The 19,442-nt window shown below is 35.5% G+C and overlaps 1 protein-coding gene across 3 annotated transcripts in view; it reads left to right on the forward strand.

Moving 5' to 3' along the window:
• The window catches only part of LOC121412771 (WD repeat-containing protein on Y chromosome-like), a 49,977-nt gene that overhangs the window by 6,781 nt on the left and 23,754 nt on the right, over window positions 1-19,442 (forward strand). For all 3 annotated transcript variants that reach the window (XM_041605544.1, XM_041605549.1, XM_041605553.1), the window contains 9 exons: window positions 1,159-1,242; window positions 3,827-3,892; window positions 5,621-5,791; window positions 6,419-6,478; window positions 8,716-8,804; window positions 11,418-11,510; window positions 11,917-12,009; window positions 12,684-12,871; window positions 14,049-14,307. In XM_041605544.1, coding sequence (XP_041461478.1) covers window positions 1,159-1,242; window positions 3,827-3,892; window positions 5,621-5,791; window positions 6,419-6,478; window positions 8,716-8,804; window positions 11,418-11,510; window positions 11,917-12,009; window positions 12,684-12,871; window positions 14,049-14,307 — 1,103 coding nt within the window. The remainder of the gene's footprint in view (window positions 1-1,158; window positions 1,243-3,826; window positions 3,893-5,620; window positions 5,792-6,418; window positions 6,479-8,715; window positions 8,805-11,417; window positions 11,511-11,916; window positions 12,010-12,683; window positions 12,872-14,048; window positions 14,308-19,442) is intronic.

Below are 19,442 nucleotides of genomic sequence, written 5' to 3' on the forward strand. Positions count from 1 at the left end.
TGTATATTCATTAACATGTTGTTTAATACTGTTCAATTTTTATTCATTTTTTAATTGATATCTAATGTTAAATGATTGAATTAATTGATAATTGTTCACATAATATTTATTATTTCATGTTTGTAACTGTGTTAGATATATTTACTAACTAATTTTTACAATTTTCCATCAAATTGAATAGCTCAAGGAAGAATAAAGATTATCAAATTTGAACAGAATTGGCACTTCTTGGAATCCCATTAATTATTTTCAATCTTGATAAAGAATAACCAAGTTGAAATTATTTTTTTTTAATATTCAATGCACTGCCTGCTGACGTTAGAAAACTCAATTGATTTCACAAATTCACATGTTGCGCCAGCACAGTCAATAACATCAATCCCAGCACACAAGTCATGCATTACCCAACAGAGTCACAACAAGCACAGTCAATCACCGTTACACACATCGAAGTACAGGTGCTATCACTCACCAAAAAACCCGCCGAAATACAAATTTACATCATCAAAATTGATTTTTCTGCGCCATATTTCCAAAGCAGGCGACAGATTAGTTCAGATTCAGGAAGCGGGGTCCCCGAAAATGCACTAAAAATGAAGAAATCTGTGATCTTCCCCGGATCTTCCCCGAGTTTGCAAACTTTATTTTCTTGCTAATTTATGATGGTATCTTCAAATTTCCAATAGAAAACCAAATCAGATTTTTTTTTTCTTTCCTGCAGTTACGGCAATATCGGACTTTGCTTGTTTTTGAAGTTGCGAGAGAGATCCCAAACCACATGAGAGCAAATCGCTCGCCAATTTTGTGATTTTTTTCGCTATTCAGCAGCCATAAAAATAGTAAATATCAAGAAAATTGATGCTGCAATGAAAAAGGGAACATCAAAAAAGGAACATCCCGATTTTTTTTTTTTTTTTTTTAGCCAATTTTTGAAAATAGTAAATATCAAAAATTTCCATGCGGCGGCCAAAATAGATGCGCGCGAGGACGATCAACTACTTTCTTTTTTTACTTGGCCTTACTATTACTTTTTTCTTTGCTTTAGATTTTAAGCCAAAATAAAAGCAGTGACGCAAACCATATTATATGACTATGTTAGTTTTTATCCTTGAAAAAAAATATTTCTATTAATGTTGTGATTATTTCATTGTAATGCAGGAAGCTGATGTGGACCAAAATGGAACGTTGTCCCTGGATGAATTTAAGACCGTCTTACGAGGTTCACTTAGTCTTAGAACCAAGGTAGCTATATCTAAAATCTTTTAGCCGCCTGCAATTCATCGAAAAAGAGTCGAGTTCAAATGAAACTGAAGAAAAAATCTTATCTAGTCCCAAAATGCCTGTTTCTAGCTGGTGAAAATCAAGATGTATTTGATTTTTATTTAGTTGTGTTTGAATGGCAAGTCCTACCCAACAAAATTTGATTTGAAGAAACGATAAAGGAAAAACCAGCTTAATGCTGAAAATTTAATGAAAATCAGATGTAAAATAAAGAAGTGATGAAATTTTTGCTTGATTTCACAAAACAATTATTGGCATATCATGGTCAGTATACAAATGAAAGAACAATAGATGATGTCACTCACACGCTATTTTTTGTATTTCATAGTTTATTTCAAATTTTGATTTTCTCATAATGTGAAACAAAGTTGGATTCCTTTCTTAAATGTGGAATTGCCTGTGATGGATTGTGATTTGATGAAGGGTTTCCTTATTGTCAAATCTGCAAAAAATTAAAATATTATATAGTTCATACATCATAAAATCTAATTTGCATATCACTGTGTTGTGCATTTTTTGTTTTGTGAAAAATAAGCAAAATTTGAAATCTCATAACTTTCTTACATACTGTACGTATGTGTTTAACATTCAATTTTAATGAAATTTCAACATTATACCTGTTTGATTTTTTTCTCTTTTCATTCAAATTAGTATTTAGCTTGAGTGGACTTGACCTTCAATAAAAATTATTTGCAATGAAGGATTGGATGGAGTTTTTAAATATGACCTTTTTTCTTACATTCCAAAAGCAAGCCATACAGAACATTTACAGATAGTTTTATGTGACTGAGCATTTGGAGAAAATTAAGTATGGTGCCATCATAATTTACTTTTGAATGTCTCATTTGATTAATGAATATCAACATGCTAGCAGTGAATTATACAAAGGCTACAAAGAAATAGGCATAATATTACTCCTCTTTCCATCATCCATCATGTTACCAGGGATACGACCTCAGATCGCATCCCTCTTAGTGCATCTGTCTAGTCTCTTTTGTCAAGTGATCAGTGCTATAAGGGCATTCATTGTGTAGTACAGTATATGATTTATCACCCTTCTGGCTCTTACCAGGTTATATGTTGGCTTTGACATGTCACTTTGATATCAAGAAGCTAACACCTGATGGAAAGGGATATTACTTGGTGCAGGTGTTTTTTGGCAAAGAATGAAAAATTAATGGCTCTATGGTGCTATCTTGTTGCATGTATACATTGGCGTTAGCAAAACGTTCTATTTTAATCCGGACATGATGAGTTCCTGACTTCATGAAAAAGAAATGATGGTAGATTATATCATCTGTTGAAAGGCGAAAGGTCTTAAATGTATGCGTTGAGATGAATATGAGATATTCCTCTTTAAGTCTAGATGGTAACTTTGATAAAGCAGAATTTATTTTTTTGCCAGAATACTGTAAATAGCGTTGGTTGGTACATGTAGGTCTGTATATTTTAACTTTTTTTTTTAATTTATGCATTCAGTTGGGACTCCTTTATATATTTATGTGCATGCATGGATAATAAGGATCATCCTGACCAATGCACACAATTTGCCAGTTTTTTAATGATTTTTTAAAATTCTTTATATTATTATTATTTTTTTGAAAATTCTGCTTATTAAAGGAAGATGATGCTTTGCATACATGTTCCTATTCAAATCAGGGGTGGTATTCTGTAACTCTGTCATAACTTTTGTCATAAATTTTGTCATTTCTCTCCGAGATGTGACACCGCTATGATTGTCACAAATCGGTATTCTGAACATTGTCTTTTCCCTGTCATATCTCTCAAAGTTCCCGCCCATCTTTTCGGAAGCAATCCAATCAAAATCATCGTTAGTTCCCAGTGGGAGCCCTTCTAGCCAATAGGAATGCCCCGTGACAGGTAGGGGATATCCCCAATTCTGTTTCTGGCATCGCGCAACTACGCGAATATTGATGCGCTTAATTACAAAGAGAGACAGGGAGCTGTGAAGGATTTTAGAGGAGAAGTAGAAAAATAAGGAAAACAGAGAAAAAAGGGAGAAACTAATATGTAGGGCCTAACTAATTGTAGCATGACAAAATAATTTTGAAAATTGTCGTGGATGATGAGTGAAACTTATGTCACAATCTAATCTAAATGATATCGTTATATGCTTGACATTCAGTCGGCAGGGTATCGGGATATTTGGTACTAAAAGATATGACAAAATTTATGACTGCTACCCCCTGTCATAACTTTTGTCATATCTTTTGCTTGTATAAAAGGATTACGCGCATCAAAGCCGCGTATTTTTGGTGCGCGCCAAAGAGATAAGACAAAATTTATGACAATTTTTGTGACAAAAGTTATGACATCCACCAGAATACCGATTTTGTCATATCTCTGAGATAAGATAAAATATGGAGATAAGACAATGTTCAGAATACCGCCCCAGGTTTACATCAGGTTGAACTTACCCTTTAATCCTGGCTACAAGATAGGACAACCGGGCAAGTGAATGAATAACTACAATTTCTCAGGGATTACTAACTTTTTTTCTCATGTGTCTGTTCTCCCCTAACAGAATGATGAGGAAATTACAAATCTGTTTATGAAAATAGATTTCAATTCAGAAGGAACCATTGATTGGGTAAGTTGGTTGAAAATAATGATAATGTACAAATCTTATGGAAAAGGCAAGCACAAAGAACTGTAAAATTTATGTTAAAAGACACTTTATTTTGATAGTTTTTTATGTGGAATATCTATGCCAATGGGCCTATTTACCAAATGATCAATTTTTTTCCCTTGGTAATCTAGAAACGATGTATTCTTTATACCTGTGAAATAAAGTTTATTCATTACTAAAAAAGGAATACATATAAAATACAACACTTTGGATCCCGTTTGTGTACATCAGCCGTTGATATGTCTTGCAAGGCTCTGAAAGCATTTATACTGTCAAGAACAATTTTTTTATAATATAATTTGATTATGTAGTACAAAATGTCTTTTACTTTATCATATTTTCCCAACTGGAAGTATCTCTTTTCTTTGCACCTGCTTTCCTTTAAGAAAATCAATACATTCAGGTGACATCGGCAAAAATAAAGGAATGTGCCTTTCATCTTTCATAATTCATAAAGTTGTGTACTGTGCTTACAAATGATGTACATTTCAGTAAATCTTTGGTAGTGATATATCTACAAAAATGAAATATCTTTATGTCTGAATTCAAAATCTCAATCTTAAGTGAGATTCCTGAATAATCATATAGAAAATAGATTTATTTTCAAAAAGTGAAGAATGGTTTCAATAACGAAACTTATGATTTAATATTCAATTAAAGTTACTGATTGAATGTTCTAGCATGCTGGCAGAAGACAGATATCATGAATGTGGTTTTCACAAAAGACAGAAGAGCGCCCCTTTGCGATAATAGCCCTGCCTCTAATGACCCTAAGAATTGTCCCGCAGTCGGCCCCACTTTTCCTTGAGGGTTTCTGACCTTAATTGCTGCAGGTACCGCAAAATCAAAATGGGGGGCATCCTTTTGTATTTAGCAATATCATCAACACAACCGTTAATGTCATTCACAAGACAAAAGATGATTGATTATTGATAGAGAGGAGACCTTGCACTATGCTGGCACATATGCCTCATTGCAGGGCCCTCTATCACAATGCTTAGAAAGTGATTGTTGGGCTGATTTTAGTGAGTGATCACACACAATAATGAATGCAATCAATCGTAGAAAGCAGCCTTGCAATCCATCTCTAAGCTTTGTGATAGAGGGCCCTGATACACTCAAGCTCTGCTTGGTAGAATAGAATCGACTTCATCTTGGCTGACAATGGGTAGCTAGGGCATGTGTATTGATTTGTTGTTTAATAATCAATGGTAGGTAGTTGAAGTGTAAGTCATCATTAGCGCATCATTTCCCTTTGCTTGATTTGAGCTGAGATTGTAACTGATTGAATTCTAGTACTACCATCTGTTTGTAAGTTTGTTATTGATTTGCATGCTTTGTAATTGAATATCTGTATTTTGTTTTTCTTTCAAAGCAATTCTATTTTAGTATAAAACTTGCATGCCACTTTATATCAGTTGATACCATCTTTTGAAAGTCTGATCATGGTGAAATTATGTTTCTGTTTAAAGTAAATCATTGTCAACTACTTGACCAATGTTTCAAAAACCATGTACAAAAATGTAAAAATGACCATGTGATTGTGATTTTTTGCAGGGTCAGCCCCCCCCCACTTTGAAAACTGCTCCGCATCCCCTGTAATGTATGTATTATATTTGGTTGACTATCATTTCAAATGGTTGATTTTAGTTACCGGTAGTTTTTACAGCATATTTTACTTGATTGCAGGATGAGTTCTGTACCTACATGCAGCTTGAGTATGAAGAGAAGGAGGATGCGTATCTACGCAAGAAAGAAGTAGACCTCCACACCCCAGCCGTCATCCTGTCCTCACCACACAGAGAACCTGTTCTTAGAGTCACTAACATGAGTGACGGCACCTGCGTTACTACAAGTCAGGTAAAGCAATAGTAGCAATATATAAGGTGTAGTAGTAGTCGTCGTAGTGGTAGTGGTAGGAGTAGTAGTAGTAGTAGTAGTAGTAGTAGTAGTAGTAGTAGCAATAGTAGTAGTATCAGTGGTAGTAATAATAGTAGTAGTAGTAGTAGTAGTAGTAGTAGTAGTAGTAGTAGTAGTATTAGTAGTAGTAGTAGTAGTAGTAGTAGTAGTAGTAGTAGTAGTAGTAGTAGTAGTAGTAGTAGTAGTAGTAGTAGTAGTAGTAGGAAGAGTAACAGGGGCGGTAGTAGTAGAAATATATTAGTCACATGAGCATTAAGGATGAATGAAACGGAAAGAAGATTTGAAAAGAAGAAGTAAGGCAAAGCAAGGAGAGAAGGTATTATATGGAAAGAAAAATGACAGGAGGAGTAGTGGGTGGACAAGAAATAGAAATGGAAACCAGGAGAAAATTGAATATACAATATCATTGATATTATATTTTATAAACATTAAATGAAATCCAACAACTCAAACTTGGATGATTCAGGGTATGTAGAAGCTTGAAAATGACATGAACAGAATAAAATCAACAGTACTATTTTTACTAATATAATTCAATTACTTTCTTTTATATTTTTTCATTCAAAGGATGGCACAATAGCCTTTTGGAGTGGCAATATGGATTTGAAGAGATGGAAGTCTGTCATGGCAAGTATTGAATTTATGATTGGTTTGTCACCTTATTACCATACTTATGCTTAACAATATTGAGGTGTCGTATAGCAGAAGCCACAAGGTTCGAGGTTCAAATTCCCATGCAGCACCATAGCAAGATACTATTCAATGGGTACCAGTTAGGATGAAAATATCAATGTTGTTGGCTTGAGGGAAATACCTCTCATTGCTTGAATGCTCCCAGCATATTTCAGTGACAGGAATGATAGCAACACTAAAGTGCTTTATTGAAACAGCTCTGATGTAGTACATGTAATGCTTAGTTCACACCAACGGCGCTTTGATGGCGCTTTTAAGCGACGTGCAAAGCTACACCAATTTGAAACAAAGCTCGATTAAAGCGTCAGGGTCGTAATAGATTGTGGAAAAGCTTGGAGTAAAGTGGGGCATTCGGCAAAAGCGCCAAAATTTGTTTAACTGTTTAAAAACTTTGGGCGCTCTGTCACAAATTGATTAAAGCACAGAGAGCGTATCAAAGCTTGATCCAAAGCATAGGAAAGCTTCACAGATCTTGGTTCAAAGCGGTGACCCCAGTCTCCACAGTCTGTCAACGCATAAAAGCTAGGATCGCAACAATTTCCAATGCGTAACAGAGCGTAACAATGCTTGATTTTAAGAGTAACAAAGCCTCATCAAAGGGGGATCAAAGTGTGAGGAACTGTAATAAGTTGGGTAATCATTCATCCCCGAAAGCACCAACCAATTCGTATCAGAGTGTAACATTACTTAAGAGATCGTGATATTTTTTGAAATGTAAGCAAAAATGATGGTTCTTTGCTCGCCGATCAAAAGCGCGGCATTCCCCCTTCGTGTGAACAGTGTATAATTTTTATCTCACCTGCGTAGCAAAGTGAGACTATAGGCGCCGCTTTTCCGACGGCGGCGGCGTCAACATCAAATCTTAACCTGAGGTTAAGTTTTTGAAATGATGTCATAACTTAGAAAGTATATGGATTATGGACCTAGTTAATAAAACTTGGCCATAAGGTTAATCAAGTATTACTGAACATCCTATTAGAGTTTCATGTCACATGACCAAGGTCAAAGGTCATTTAGGGTCAATGAACTTAGACCATGTTGGAGGAATCAACATCGAAATCTTAACCTGAGGTTAAGTTTATGAAATGTCATCATAACTTAGAAAATATATGGACCTAGTTCATGAAACTTGGACATAAGGTTAATCAAGTATCACTGAACATCCTGCATGAGTTTTATGTCACATGACCAAGGTCAAAGGTCATTTAGGGTCAATGAACTTTGGCCGAATTGGGGATATCTGTTGAATTCCCATCATAACTGAAAGTTTATGGATCTGATTCATGAAACTTGGACATAATAGTAATCAAGCATCACTGAAAATTTTGTGCAAGTTTCAGGTCTCATGATTAAGGTCAAAGGTCATTTAGGGTCAATGAACTTTGGCCGAATCGGGGGTATCTGTTGAATTACCATCATAACTTTGAAAGTTTATTGGTCTAGTTCATTAAACTTGGACATTAGAGTAATTAAGTATCACTAAACATCCTGTGCGCGTTTCAGGTCACATGACCAAGGTCAAAGGTCAATGAACTTTGGCCGAATTGGGTGTATCTGTTGAATTACCATCATAACTTTGAAAGTTTATGGATCTGATTCATGAAACTTGTACATAAGAGTAATCAAGTATCACTGAACATCCTGTGCGAGTTTCAGGTCACATGATCAAGGTCAAAGGTCATGTAAGTTCAATGAACTTTGGCCATGTTGGGGTTTTTTGTTGAATAACCATCATATCTCTGTAAGTTTATTGGTCTAGTTCATAAAAAGTGGACATAAGAGTAACCATGTATCACTGAACATCTTGTGCGAGTTAGAGTAGTATTCAAAGTCAGCACTGCTGCTATATTGAACCGCGTGATGCAGGTGAGACGGCCAGAGGCATTCCACTTGTTATGTAAAATCATCGTTTTTTATTGTCAAATTCTACAATTACAATATGTATGGTAATCAAATACTAACAGCATGGTAATGGAAAAAAAAATCTTTTTTATCTTTGCTCTGTTTTACATGTATCTAAAAATGTTTAGTTCAGGATAGTTTATTTTTTAAAGTGCTATCAGACTTTGGTGCCACCAAAGCAGTTATTCAATACAACCTTGACTTTTATCTAAGCATATTTTAAATGTTGAGAACTTGAGATTTCCATGATTTTTTTTTCTTCAATTCAGGTTGAACAGAATACGACGAGACAGAAACCTAAGTGGGTTACAGACTTTGTGATGATGACACAATTTAACAAGATCATAGTAGGAACAGGGTAAGTGTGGTTTAATCATTTGAGCCACAACTTTTTTTGTAAGAAGAGTTCGATTCTAATTTCCAAAAGGGGCTAAACACAGTTTTTTTGTCTCACCTACATAGCAGAGTGAGACTATAGGCGCCGCTTTTCCGACGGCGGCGTCAACATCAAATCTTAACCTGAGGTTAACTTTTTGAAATGACATCATAACTTAGAAAATATACGGACCTAGTTCATGAAACTTGGCCATAAGATTAATCAAGTATTACTAAACATCCAATTAGAGTTTCATGTCACATGACCAAGGTCAAAGGTCATTTAGGGTCAATGAATTTAGACCATGTTGGAGGAATCAACATCAAAAACTTAACCTGAGGTTAAGTTTATGAAATGTCATCATAACTTAGAAAATATATGGACCTAGTTCATGAAACTTGGACATAAAGTTAATCAAGTATCACTGAAAATCCTGCATGAGTTTTATGTCACATGGCCAAGGTCAAAGGTCATTTAGGGTCAATGAACTTTGGCCGAATTAGGGGTATCTGTTGAATTACCATCATAACTTTGAAAATTTATTGGTATTGTTCGTGAAACTTGGACATTAGAGTAATCAAGTATCACTGAACATCCTGCGCGCATTTCAGGTCACATGACCAAGGTCAAAGGTCAATGAACTTTGGCCGAAATGGGTGTATCTGTTGAATTACCATCATAACTTTGAAAGTTTATGGATCTGATTCATGAAACTTGGACATAAGAGTAATCAAGTATCACTGAACATCCTGGGCGAGTTTCAGGTCACATGATCAAGGTCAAAGGTCATGTAAGGTCAATGAACTTTGGCCATGTTGGGTTTTTTTGCTTAATAACCATCGTATCTCTGTAAGTTTATTGGTCTACTTCATAAAAAGTGGACGTAAGAGTAACCATGTATCACTGAACATCTTGTGCAAGTTAGAGTAGTTTTCAAATTCAGCACTGCTGCTATATTGAACCGCGTGATCCAGGTGAGACGGTCAGAGGCATTCCACTTGGATTGTCTCTAAGAAAGTGCTTTTCTTTTGGTCAAACCTTGTGTCTGCAGTTAAGCCTGGGGGGGAGGCACTTACATTAACGAGTGGATACCATGCGCTACCAAAAAAACATGTAAAAAGGATGTCTTTTTCACAATAAGGCACGTTACGGGTGTCAAAAACACAAAAATAATGGAAAAAGGGTATCTATTTCGCTTGGAAAATTATGTGTTTAGGGTCGAATTTGCGGGAATGATAAAACAAAATTAAAATGTTTTATAAAGGATGTCCTTTATGCCCCAACACTTTGTGTTTAGAGTCCGATTTGCGCGAGGTGTAGAAGCTGGGGTCGTACTAAACCAAATAAGGTAAAGCCGATGACCGAAGGACCCATAACAATAAAACATTCCTGTACTTGTTTAGTGGTTCATTTCAGGGAATATTTGCCAAGAGTATTGTTTTGTTTCCAATACTTGTAAAGGGTAGGGTTTCACACGCCAATACTTGTTAAGGGGTGCATTTTCAGAATATGGAAATTACGTGTTTAGGGTGCTTTTCGAGACCCCATGTTCACGCATGGTTTCCACTTGTGAATGGAAGTGGCCCCCCGGGCAGTTAAGTGATATTAAAAGGCAAATTTTGTTGAAATTACCTTCGAAATTATGGTTTGAACTTTTGTTCAGAGACGGGTACCAAGCTGAATAGTTGTCATTAATGCAATTTTCATTTTAAATGGTTTAAATGGTTTTGGCCGCTTTTGGTATGATTCTTCCATAAATGCAATATTGCTTATATGGCTTTTCATTACTTGAATGAAATAGGTGCATATTTCCATTGAATGTCGCTGAAATTTAAGCCTTGCATGCCACTTCCTTTTTTTTTATTTACCCTCTTTTCTGCATCTTTGTTAGAAATAAAAAGAAAAGAAGGATTCTATTCAGTAATTTCATGAAAAACTAAAATATTGAATGATCTGCAATCTACCAATTGTTAAGTACCTTGGCCCGTATACTGAAGTCAGGTTTAACTTAGACCATGGTCTTACTCTGTGCTAAAATTATGGGAAGCCAAAAGTGTCAACATTTTTATTAAGTTATATGTTTCTTATGTTCACTGTGAACTTTCCTGATTCATCGATGGTGAAGACAATCATCAATTTATACTTCCTAACATTTATGAATGATTTGAGAGCCAAATGAGCTGAAATATGTTATCTCTACCGTTAGTGATTTATGTAACAATTGGCTGTATATACTTAAACCACAACTTTAAACATGAGTTTAAGTTAAATCCGACTTTAGAATACGGGCCCTTATGTTTAATAAGCATTGAATCATCACACAAAATAAACAAAAACACATATTAATATTGGAGCAAGTGCTCAGTAAATTAATGAATGAAATTAATGACAAACTTGTTTAAAATTTTTTGAAGAATCAATAACTTCTTTATGGAAGAAGAAAGCATCCATGGAATGGCACACTGTTCAATATAACACTGTAAAATCTATTTGTATAGATACTGGAAAAAAAAATGATTTAGAGTTGAGTTAGTCTATACCATGACAATGGTCTTATTTAAGTATTATCTTTTCTCATTTATTACATACATGTAGTGACCGAGAAATCCAGTTTTATGAACTTTCTACATTTGAGCCATATTGTCAGGTGACTGGACTAGAGACTACTCCTCTAAAGCTAACATACTGGTAAGAAATATTGTCTTTTTCTCACAGTCCTTATTAGAGGTTTTAATTGTGTAAACTTGTATTCTTAAACTGTTCTTCGTATACTTGTAAATCATAATTTCTCTGACATCTTGTATAGAAACTGAAAAAAACCTATTCAATTTCCTTTTTGATATCAACCTTTGTACAAATATAACCCCCAATCATTTTACCTTTTCTTGCTCTCCTCTTCTCTTTATTTTTCTCCATATTTGGTAATGAGCTCATAGAAATGATTTATCAATTGCATTACATATACCTGTAGATACTCACTTGCAGTGGAATAGACCTCTCTTTTTTTATAGTGTATGTCAAAGTATTTGAAATAATATTCTGCTTGGAAGTTAGGGTTGATATTTGTATCCATATATTTTTTCAATTCAAACAGTGCTACAGGATTTGATGAATGCTATCTGATGTATGGAGACAGTGAAGGATGTATTAACATTATTATAATCAATGGAGTAGGAGAGACACTAAGGTAAATATTATTGACTTGTTTTGAGGGAGATACCATATAACATATTTTCCAAAGTTGTCTCATATAGCCCCATGCTGTGACAATTGCAATATGGGTCTGTGACAAAAGTTTACACCAGTCATTATTATCATTATTACCTCCAGCTGTGTATTGTGTAATTCAAGCTATTATATGGAACAATTTATTTGCCTCTTTGCTTTTCACTGTTACCTACAACTGTTACATACACTTAACATGTACAAATCTTGCGCTTGGGTTTGATCAGCTTGCAGGGTGCATGTAGCCATGAAGCGCATTATCTATATTACGTTGTTTTACAAACTGGTTCAAACTGGATTTCGCAAATATTGCCTTCTGCAGAATTTACACATAGGGTCAGTGGAAATATCTGGAACAGGCCAACAGGGCAAATGTTTACCGCTTTGGTCTGCGGCTTGAAAGTAGCGGGTGAAATATGACTTATTAGTTAGCTGCTAAAATACCCTGTCTTGCTCTCATTACAATGCTTGAGCACCTGTCAGGTTAGGCCAGCTAAAAGACCTTCACGTCAACTTGTCAGTGGCATATGTAGCTACATTTATAAAACCTTGATACATGTCGATATTTTCTTGACACCTAGGAAGACTAGTTGACGGTTCTTTTTCTAAAGCCCACTTCTCATTTTATCATTTCAGAACATGGAAGAAGCTACCCAAGACTGAAGGCATTGCAAGTGTGACCCTGGAGAAGGTCGCACATTCACCTTTGACCCAGTTTGTCCGTTGGAAGGTCCATGATGATTGGGTGGGGGATATCAAGTACTATGATGACATCAGATCTATCATCTCATGCTCTAACAGTGAGAACACTGCATTAGTCATTGGTATGTAACTTTTTTTAGACATTCTTTCTTACCATGATTCTCCAATCAATCCAATTCAAGATTATTTACCACTCTCCATTAAAAGAAAATAAAATAGATAAGCAAACAATTTGATAAAATATAAGTTGTGATGATATCAATAAGAGTACTTTAGTTCATATAGTACTAGTACTTGCCCAGGGGGGCCACTTACATTGACGAGTGGATACCATGCGCGACCAAAAAAACACGTAAAAAGGATGTCTTTTTCACGATAGGGCACGTTACGTACGTAACGTGATAAGGGTGTCAAAAACACAAAAATAATGAAAAAAGGGTATCTATTTCGCTCGGAAGACTACGTGTTTAGATAAAACAAAATTAAAATGTTTTATAAAGGATGTCCTTTTTGCCCCAACACTTCGTGTTTAGAGTCCGATTTGCGCGAGGTGTAGAAGATGGGGTCGTACTAAACCAAATAAGGTAAAGCCGACGACCGAAGGACCCGTAACAATAAAACATTCCTGTACTTGTTTAGGGGTTCATTTCAGGGAATATTTGCCAAGAGTATCGTTTTGTTTCCAATACTTGTTAAGGGTAGAGTTTCACACGCCAATACTTGTTAAGGGGTGCATTTTCAGAATATGGAAATCACGTGTTTAGGGTGCTTTTCGAGACCCCATGGCCGCGCATGGTATCCACTCGTGAATGGAAGTGGCCCCCCGGGAGTACTTGAGGGCAGGAACAATGATTCCTTGAAAAAGAAGTAGAGAAAATATAATAGGAACTCTTCTGGAGAAAAATATTTTTGAAGGCAGGAATAATGGAAGCAATTCTTGTTAATGAAAAAGGGATAGCATTTAAATCTTTGAAGATGCTAAGGTGTGCAGGACAAATGAAACTTACTGTGTTTCTTTTTTATAATAGAATACTGCGGAGCTGAGGGCTACAGATATGATCCTTGTTTGAAGCAGTTGAATTCCTTTGATAACCCACTGTATTAAGATATGTCGAATCAAGTAATTCAGAAAGCATTCCCAAATTGATGTCTCAATCGAAATTGGTGAGCCTGTTATTGTGATTATTTAACAAGATTTATAGAATATCTTCCCCTGTGAGTAATCTTTTTTAGTCTTTATCAGAAATCATTAAAGACCTTTTTTTATAGCAACACTTTTCTTTCTCCCTCTTCTCAAAGGTTGTACTATTGGAAGTACCCATGTTGAATCCAAACTAAAAGACGGCAAGGAACACTTGCCCCGCCCGACAACGGCCGACAAACGTGCCAAACTCAGCCAGATGCATTACAGTCATGCCAAGAAACGATTGGACAACGACGAGACCATCTTCAAGATCCACAAGGGGGTGAAGACCTTTGACTTCTGCAAAGAGAAGAACCTGATAGCGACCGGTGGCATGGACCGTATCCTGAGACTCTGGAACCCATATGTACCAAGGTGAGTGAAGCAGTCTTCATATTGACTGAATTTGTACATTTCATGATACATACACAACCAGCATTCATGATCATGAGAGACTTGTGGGTCAACCAGTTCTTCCTAAAGTTGCCATTCCAACTATCCCTATCTGAAACCCCGATCCATTCCGATCATTATTTCGGTGGAGGGTGGGATAGGAATCGTTTGAAATCGGGAGCAGTGTAATAACAACTTTGTGAGAAAGGGATAACATCAGGCATTCATTCTTATGGGGTGATTGGTGAAAAATTTCGAACATGTTCAAAATTTCATGCCGATCTTCCCAATCAGAAAACGTCAATTTTGAATGGCGGGGGAAGCAGGAAAAGCGTGAATGAAATGGCGCGGGCGCGCAGTCAGCTGAGCGTAATCAGGTGTTTCCTGATGTACTAACAGCAGCATGCAGACGTAATCAGTTGTCTGTTTCCTTGGGCAAGTTTTATTACTGCAATTTATATTTTGATGACTCCCAGTAAAGGGTTCTTTTTTCCCCGATCCTACCCAATTCGAAAGTTTGCCAAATCGTAGCAAAATCGGCCTCTTTTTTTCAGTGGGACCCAGGTCCTATCAATTCATTCAAGCCCATTCAAGATTGGTTTGGTAGGGACAGTGATTTTCTGTTTCAAGAAATGGCCTTTTCCATTTCAGGAAATCTCAAATTCCGTTTCAGCATGTCAGAAAACGGAAATTCCGTTTCCCCATAGACTTTGTACACACGGAAAAGTGACATTTCCGTTTACACATTAAATAGCAAAATCACAGCGCGTACACTTGCACTGGCCAAAATTTGTATCTGCTTATGTACCAACAACACAATAGAAGCCGTTCTAATCTGATCTATGCGGGTGCATTTAATATTTTTTTAAAGACATTTAGCATGCATACATCCTCACCTTTCACATTATTAGCATTATTTTACGGTAAAATCAAATTTCATCAATAATTTTGGGTTTTTTTGGACATCGTTATCATCACTGAACGACTTTCGCCAATCCGCCATCTTGGATTTTAAGACCACGATATCGTGCTGTTACATCTTCAAACGTAGAGGGCAGCAACACACGACCGTGCAAACGGTGCAGTAGAGCGATATGAAGCGATGTGAAGCTCAACCCGGCCAGCCGGGTATGGGCGCGGGGTACTATCTAGTGTGCTGATGTCAAGAGCAGTCACGATGTGTGAATTGTCATGATTTGTAGCAAAGTGAGATTGTGTTTTCTGGGGTTTTGTGGCCATTTAGTATTCTCATTCTGTTGCTATTTTGGAGTAATTTCTGTTGCTATTCTGGTGTATTTAGAGGGAAAATATGTTTTCCGTGATTTTCCGTTTGAAATGCCACTTTCCGTTTCAAAAGGCCTTTTCCGTGAATTCCGTCCGTTTTCCGCAATCGCGGAAAATCACTGTCCCTAGCTTGGGTGGTCTTGAGTACATCACTATCACTCTTGCTTTTATATCTCCTTTGAATGTAACCAATTTATTGATATTGGAATCCAGAGCTGACTTTTTTTTCAAATATTACTCTTTTTAAGAAAATAAGTAAATTAGTCATTATTTCAAAATTAATTTCAAACTGGAATCTTTTTTTCAATATCAGAAGTTATTTTTCCCTGACAAATATTTGTGTCTCTCATAAATATATCCCCAAGAATAATTTATTATGAATAAATGAGGACTGTATTACAATGTTTCTCTATGATAGGTTAATTTGTATTTCCATGGAATAAATGCCAACATCTACCAAGCACACCGTGGAATCCAAATCACTAAACCTGAGTGATCTGTTATTGGTTATTGATTGTTGATTTGTTATACCTGGTTACAGTAGCAGTCTGTGGTTGGGTGTGATGGATATGGAGGCTATATTTTTAATTGGAATCTTGATTTAACCTTGTCCATTGGTATATGTGGTTAAATGCAAATCTGGCCCATGCGCTAATTCAGTGTCTTTTGTCTACATTCAGTGAGGTAGATTTGTTGATAATGCTCACATTTATCTAAGTTTAATATCTAGTATTGCTTTATTATGGGTCTACTAGTCTAATTTAATGAAAATGGAAAAGATAAGAATGAATGCGCGACCAAGGGGTCTCGAAAAGCACCCTAAATACGTATTTTCCATATTATGAAAATGCACCCCTCAACAAGTATTGGCGTGTGAAACCCTACCCTTAACAAGTATTGGAAACAAAACAATATATGTTGGCAAGTATTCCTGAATTGCATCCCTAAACAAGTACAGCAATATTTCATTTGTTATGTCACGGACGTCGGTCATCGGTTTTACCTTTACCTACATTATTGGGTTTAGTACAGCCCACCTCCAACACCTTGCGCAAATCATACTCTAAACATGTAGTGTTGACTCTTGGGGCAAAAAAATACATCCTTTATAAAACATTTTAGTCTTAATTTTTATACCCTCGCAAATTCGGCCCTAAACATGTAGCTTTCCTAGCGAAAATAGATAACCTTTTTTCATTTTTTTTTTATTTTTGACACCCTTATTACGTTACATATGTAACATGCCCTTTCTTGAAAAAGACATCATTTTTATGTGTTTTTTGGGTTGCGCATGGTATCCACTTGTCAATGCAAGTGGCGAAACCCCCCCTCCCCCCCTCCGGGGATGAGTGTCTTGCTGAACCTTTGGCCTATTTCATAAAAATTGTTTGCAATATTTTACTGAAATCCTAAATCTGATTGGCTAGTAGTAAATTTGTTATAGAAATTGTTCTTTTGTTTTAAAGTCTTTATGAAACAGGACCTTGAACCCTGAATCTTATGATCTGTATGCTTTTTAAATACTAGATACTGAAATATCAAGTGTGAGTGTGTGTTTGAGGATGTGTGTGTATTTATTCTTCACTAAAGGAGGTGATCTCCTTGTTTATTCTTGTTTGATCTTGGTATTGATCTTTTAGAATTGAAGATTACTTGAAGAATACTTGTATAAGTTTATTTATATATTTATTCAAATATATATAAGCACGATGACAAGATCAGTTAAAAAACTGTTTTACATCATGGTCCTGACATTAAAAACATAAATACGTGTAAATCAATAATATAATCAAAATGAGATAAAAATCAAAGTAATATCTGAAAATAAGTTCTTAAAGTGATACAATGAAATACCAGACAATGAACAATATGTTATATAATGAAATAAAGTAAATGTTAAAGCTTGTGTATAGTTTTGGTAAATCCACCAAAATGCACCTATCACTATTCCAATTCATTGCTAGCTAATATGAATGGATATGCCCTATAACAGTTATGATGTGGAGGATATGAAATGAAAATGTGTTTTACAGGATAAATTTTGTGATTTTACATGGAAATTTAACTTTATCGGGTCACCCGATCAAATTAAAATATCTGTGTGTTTTTGTCTTTCAATTAAATCCTATTCCAAATCATGGAATGGGCTGAAACTTTCAAGATATGTTCTTTGTCTGTAACTTTTGGATATCTAATCACTAAATTTATAAGATAAGTGCTTGAATGCCCATTTTTAAATTTAAAACAAGCATCGCCGAGAGAGGGCGCTATATATCCAAGATTTGAATATTTGAAATTTTCTCAGAGAAGTGCAGTTAGAAAAATATCTAACGGTCTCTACGCTTCAGTAAGACTGTCATATTAGATGATATTCGATTATCAATCACATTATTGACCCTTTACCAAAGCTATACACAGGCTTTAAATAATTTGAAGTAATGAACGAATTAAAGTACACAATTCGGAGACAAAGTACATGAATTAATGGTAACAGGACTATATAAAAATCGATAAAAATCAGGATAATAAAACAAATTTGTAAGTTGAACACTAATATGAAATAAAAAAAAAAAAAGTTGTATCCAATATCCATAATTCTATAACATATTGAACCTTTATAGAGGAAAGGGAAGAAGTTAAGGGTTATTTATAACAGGGTGATGGATTGACATAAAGTCGCACACCAAGAAATCAGTTGTCCCTACCATTGTATTGACTCACGTTTCTCATTTGAGGTGTATGATTGTTTGGTGGTCAGCTCTGTCGGTCAAACAATGACCACCAATATCTGAAAATATGTTCTTAAAGTGATACAATGCAATACCAGAAAATGAACCATATGTTATATAATGAAATAAAGTAAATGTTAAATAATTAGAAGTAATGAACGAATTAAAGTACACAATTCAGAGACAAAGTATATGAATTAATGGTAACAGGACTATATAAAAATCGATAAAAATCAGGATAATAAAACACGTTTGTAAGTTGAACACTATTATGAAATGAAAATAAAAAAGTTGTATCCAATATCCATAATTCTATAATATATTGAACCTTTATAGAGGAAAGGGAAGAAGTTTAGGGTTATTTACAACAGGGGGATGGATAGACATAAAGTCGCTCACCAAGAAATCAGTTATCCCTACCATTGTATTGACTCACGTTTCTCATTTGAGGTGTATGATTGTCTGGTGGTCAGCTCTGTCGGTCAAACAATGACCACCAATCGCAGGTGTGGAAATGGATTAGACTCGGATCAATATGATGATATATTGTGGAATGTGGAGGGTGGATAAAACTGATACTTAATTGAATGAAGTTTGGAGATGGGTTTCTGCACACCTATGGTTGAGTAGCTGAAAGTGATATTGCTCATGATTTGTTTATTAATATGGCATTTTTCTCCCATTTGAAGCAAAGGAGGGGTAAGGAATCGTTATATTGATTTATTTTGTTAGATCTCATAGTGATAATCAGTAAAACACTAGGCTTGAATTCACAAAGGAGGTTTTGAAAATCCATGGTTGAGTCCATGGTTTATGCAGATTTCCTGTATAAATTACGCTTAATTTAGCGCGTATCTGGCCCGTGTATAAAAATGTCATATTCTGATGCACACTTTTGTCACAGTGCGCCAAATTAATGCCTGTTATCATGGTTATCCACGCTATTTTATTCATGAGTCCACTGTTTTTATTCATGCGTTCACTCTTCAAACATGAAATTTGCATAAACCATGGACTCAACCGTGGGTTTTCAAAACCGCCTTTGTGAATTCGGGCCTTTGACCCTCATGTCAAGTTTTTTCTGTTTTCTGTGGTAACCATTAG

Source organism: Lytechinus variegatus, chromosome 1 (genome assembly GCF_018143015.1).
Source record: "Lytechinus variegatus isolate NC3 chromosome 1, Lvar_3.0, whole genome shotgun sequence".
Lineage (NCBI taxonomy): Eukaryota > Metazoa > Echinodermata > Echinoidea > Temnopleuroida > Toxopneustidae > Lytechinus > Lytechinus variegatus.